The sequence below is a fragment of the Silene latifolia genome, chromosome 9 (assembly GCF_048544455.1).
Source record: "Silene latifolia isolate original U9 population chromosome 9, ASM4854445v1, whole genome shotgun sequence".
NCBI lineage: Eukaryota > Viridiplantae > Streptophyta > Magnoliopsida > Caryophyllales > Caryophyllaceae > Silene > Silene latifolia.
In genome coordinates, this window is record NC_133534.1 from 216,752,823 (window position 1) to 216,757,911 (window position 5,089).

Below are 5,089 nucleotides of genomic sequence, written 5' to 3' on the forward strand. Positions count from 1 at the left end.
CTAATGAATAAGTACAATTGTTTAACACAACGACTCACAAGGATTAATGAACAAGGACAAATGGTTTACACAACGAGTCACAAGGACTAATGAACAAGCACAAATAGTTGACACAATGAGTCACATGGACTAATGAACAAGTACAATTGTTTAACAGAATGACTCATAAGGATTAATGAATTTAACACAACGAGTCACAAGTGCTAATGAACAAGGACAAATGGTTCACACAACGAGTCACATGGACTAATGAACAAGTACAATTGTTTTAACATAACGAGTCACAAGGATTAATGAATAAGGACAAATGGCTTAAACAACGAGTCACACGGACTAATGAACAAGGACAAATGGTTCACACAACGAGTCACATGGACTAATGAGGAAGTACAATTGTTTAACACAACGACTCACAAGGACTAATGAACAAGGACAAGTGGTTCACAGAACGAGTCACATGGACTAATGAACAAGGATAAATGGTTTACACAATGACTCACAAGGACTAATGAACAAGGACAAATGGTTCACACAACGAATCACATAAACTAATGAACAAGTACAATTGTTTTAACACAACGAGTCACATGTATTAATGAACAAGGACAAATGGTTTACACAACGAGTCACAAGGACTAATGAACAAGGACAAATGGTTCACACAACGAGTCACATGGACTAATGAACAAGTACAATTGTTGAACAGATCGACTCACAATGACTAATGAACAAGGTTAAATGGTTTACACAACGAGTCACAAGGACTAATGAACAAGGACAAATGGTTCACACAACGAGTCACATGGACTAATGAACAAGTACAATTGTTTAACACAACGAGTCACAAGTGATGTAAAATCTGGTCGATTTTAAAGATATGAACAGTACGTTTGACTGTTCGGATTTTGTTGTAAAAAATGCTGCGGAATATTAAACTGTTTATTTGATTTTTATATGTTTTTGAACGGAAATTAAAAGATATGACGTGAATAAACTCTCCTCCCTCGCAAGGAACTCGAACTCACACACGACTGGTTTTTGTGACTCTCACCTCGCAAGGATCAACCACACTCTAATCTCTCCCTCGCAAGAAAGAAATAAGACTCTCAAAGCTCGCAAGCAATAAGCAACAAGAAAACTTGTATTTATCTCTAAAATTGAATGCATAAACCTGAATACAAAAGACCCTATTTATACTATAAGGAAACCAACCTCCCCTCCCTAAACTTCCTTAACTTGTCCTAAACTGATTAGGAAATCCGACCCATATTATGGCAAATTGCCTTATTACAATCTTGCTAAGATTAGGAAAGAAACTATAAGGAAATAACAATACTACCTTAAATTTATTGACTAGAATTAGGAAAGCAAAAATAAGGAAACTAATAATCTTAAACACCTCCATCAGCACACGACCTTGACCCTCCTTGGTTGGCGTGTTGACTTAGACGGACTCCAACCCGTCACCTTGACCTCTCCATGCTATAATATTCACGATACTTGAGCCCATTTTGAATCCTTCAGAAATGTGAGTTACATTTCGACTAATTAAGACTTCATTTTCATTTTCTTCAAGTGCTCCTGCATCATTCTCCCCTTCTTTTTGAGAATTTGACCTCAAATTTTCGTCATCTAAGTACGGTGACAAATCTCCAACATTGAATGTCGCGTCGCACTTACACCTCCATAGTCACTCGGCAATTCTAACTTGTAGGCATTAGTCCCATAGCTTTCAAGTATCTTGAATGGTCCATCGGCTCTTGGCATCAATTTATTCTTCCTCTTGGATGGAAAACGTTCCTTCCTTAAGTGTAACCATACTAAGTCTCCAACTTTCAAAACAGGTTGCTTTCGATTTTTATTTGCTTTCTCCTTATATCTAGCATTGGCTTTCTCGATTTGTGCTTTAACTTGTTCACAAACTCGAAGAAATGCAGCTTGTCTTTCCTTTGCTTCGAAACTCATCACATCCTTCTTTGGTATAGGAACCAAATCAATAGGAAGATACGGATTCACCCCATAAACAATTTCGAATGGTGATCTTCCCGTGGTCATTGACAGCGTTCGGTTGTATGCAAACTCAGCATGAGCTAACTTAACATCCCAATCTTTCGTACTCTTGCTAACGAAACCTCGTAACAAGCTTCCCAAAGTTCTATTAGTCACCTCGGTTTGTCCATCTGTTTGTGGATGATGAGAAGTACTAAATAACAACTTCGTTCCAACCAATCTCCATAATGTCTTCCAAAAGTAGCTTAAGAACTTAACATCTCGATCCGACACAATAGTAAGTGGAATAACATGTAATCGAACAATATCTTTGTAATAAAGTTCAGCAATATTGGTAGCGTCATCGGTTTTATGATATGGGATGAAATGCGCCATCTTTGAAAATCGATCCACAACAACCATAATTGAATCCTTTCCTCTTTGAGTTCTAGGTAAACCAAGTATAAAGTCAATACTTACCTCATTCCACGGTTGTGTAGGTACGGGCAGGGGCGTATAAAGTCCCTTATTGAATGTACTCTTTGCCTTTTGACACACCACACACTTAGCCACGATCTCTTGCACATCATTACTCATCTTTGGCCAATAAAAATGCTCACTCAAAATATCATTAGTCTTGTTTACTCCAAAGTGTCCAGCTATTGCACCACCATGAGCTTCATGAATCAAAAGCTCTCGGATTGATCAGTTGGGATTACATAATCGATTGCCTTTGAAAAGATAACCGTCTTGAACAGTATATAACCCCGTTGGCTAAATAATCTTCTTAGCAAACTCTGGATCAGATTTGTACAGTTCTTTGATATGTTCAAACCCAAGCATTCTCGCATCTAACTCGATCAATAAAGTATGTCTTCGAGACAACGCATCAGCAACAACATTAGAAACTCCCGTCTTATACTTTGATGAGAAAGTAAAAGATTGTAGAAACTCAACCCACTTGGCATGTCTTTGATTTAACTTATGTTGTCCATGAATATGCTTCAATGCTTCATGATCCGAATGTAACACAAATGGTTTAGGTCGCAAATAATGACCCCAATGATCCAATGCTCTCACAATTGCATAGAACTCCTTATCATAAGTCGAGTAATTCAATCGCGCACCACCCAACTTTTCACTAAAGTAAGCTACTGGCCATTTATCTTGCACCAAAACAGCCCCAATCCCAACTCCACTCGCATCACACTCAACTTCGAATAATTTATCAAAATTAGGAAGTGTTAAAACAGGTGCGGAGCTTAGTTTAGATTTTACCTCTTCGAATGCCTTCTCTGCACTAGGAGTCCATACAAATTCACCCTTCTTCGTCAACTCAGTTATAGGCGCCATGATTGTACTGAAATTTTGGATAAACCATCGATAAAATGAAGCCAAACCATGGAAACTACGAACCTCAGTTGTTGATTTAGGAACTGGCCATGCTTTGATTGCCTCCACCTTGGACGGATCCATGCTCACACCATTGGCTTCTAATTCACGAACCATAAGAACATAGGCTTGTTCTCCACGAGCTAGAACCTCTTCAACCTCACGAGCTTTCATAAATAAGCTCCCCTTCTTTGATTTCAGCTCCTTGATTTTATTAGGTGATAAAGGCTTCAAATTGAATGTTGTTTTGCCCTTGTTCACGCTATATATGTTAGTTCTTCCATCATGTTCAACCTTTCGATCAAACTGCCATGGTCGTCCAAATAGAATATGGCACACACTCATAGGAATCACGTTGCACCAAATATCATCATTATAAGGTCCCAAGCTCAAAGAAACTAATGCTTGCTTCCTTACTTGTATTCCATTGTCCCCATTCAACCAATGCAATTTATATGGCTTATTATGATTCTTGGTTTGTAATTTCAGCTCATCAACTAACTCCTTTGACACAACATTGGTACATGATCCACTATCAATGATTAGATTGCAAATTTTAGAATGTACCTTGCAACGAGTGTGAAATATTTGCTCCCTTTGTTCAGCTTCAACCGGAGTTGTTTCCACGTGAAGATTACGAATTACCAAACACTCCTCTTCACTCAATGGATCAACATCATAGGCGACACCTTCTTCTTTGTCCTCTTCAATATCAGACAGTTCTGTTGACTGTTCGGTTTGAACGAATGCTAGAACTATGTTGCGCAATTCTTGAGCGGTAAGTGCTCTCTTTTGTGGACATTCGTTAGCTATGTCACCATAGCCTTGGCATTTAAAACAGCGCCTTAATGAGCTACCCTTAGGTTCCACGACACCCTTACCTTTGTCCTTTACTTCTTCTGTCACAACTTCCTTTTGCTTGCTCGTTGTTGGTTTAGAATAAGAACTCGAGCCAGAACTTGCTCCTTTTGAATAGGTATAGGATTTCTTTGTTTTGTCTTGCTTTTCGAATTTTAGAGCCAAACGACACACATCATCAAACCCATTGTAAATATGAACATCAACTTTTGATGCAAGTGACGGTATTAGACCCCTGATGAATCTTGCAACTCTAAGCTCTTCCTTCTCTTCAAGATCACAAACAATCATCATCCTTTCGAATTCTTTAATGTACTCGGCCACGGACAGATTTTCTTGTGATAAAGATTGCAATTTTAGGTAATTTTCTTGCTCATAATCTCTTGGTAAGAATCTCCTCATAAGGTGCTTCTTAAGTTTCTCCCAAGTATCAATCTTGCTCTTCTTATCTCGCTTCCTCTGTTTTATCAAGTTTTCATACCACAATGATGCATATTTAGTGAGTTTTAGAATAGCTACCTTGAATTGTTTATGCTCATCGTATTCCTTGTACTCGAAAACTCGTTCAGCTTGCATAATCTAATCCAAAAACTTTTCGGGATCCAAATCTCCATTGAAATCAGGTATGTCAAGTTGTAGACCTCGATCATCATCGTTTTTGTTCTCCTTTTTGGACTTGGAAACCGCATCATCAGAATATGATCCACGAGACCTACTACGACTTGGACTTCGTTCTCTACCTCGTCCAATTGGAAGGTTCTTCATCATATACTTTAGCTCGGCCATAGCTTGTTTCATCTCATCTAGCTGTTCTTGAAGTGTGCCTGAACCATCAGCGGTTTTCTTCCTG

General features: G+C 38.5%; 1 protein-coding gene across 1 annotated transcript; it reads right to left on the reverse strand.

Moving 5' to 3' along the window:
- Positions 1-2,763: 2,763 nt before the first annotated feature.
- On the reverse strand, positions 2,764-4,815 carry LOC141602223 (uncharacterized). The gene has a single exon (XM_074422526.1). It carries the CDS (start codon positions 4,813-4,815, stop codon positions 2,764-2,766), a length of 2,052 nt encoding a protein of 683 aa, XP_074278627.1.
- Positions 4,816-5,089: the final 274 nt, after the last annotated feature.

Coding starts and splice junctions, on each gene's coding strand:
- LOC141602223 (XM_074422526.1), bottom strand. CDS start 4,815: ATGCAAGCTGAACGAGTTTTCGAGTACAAGGAATACGATGAGCATAAA.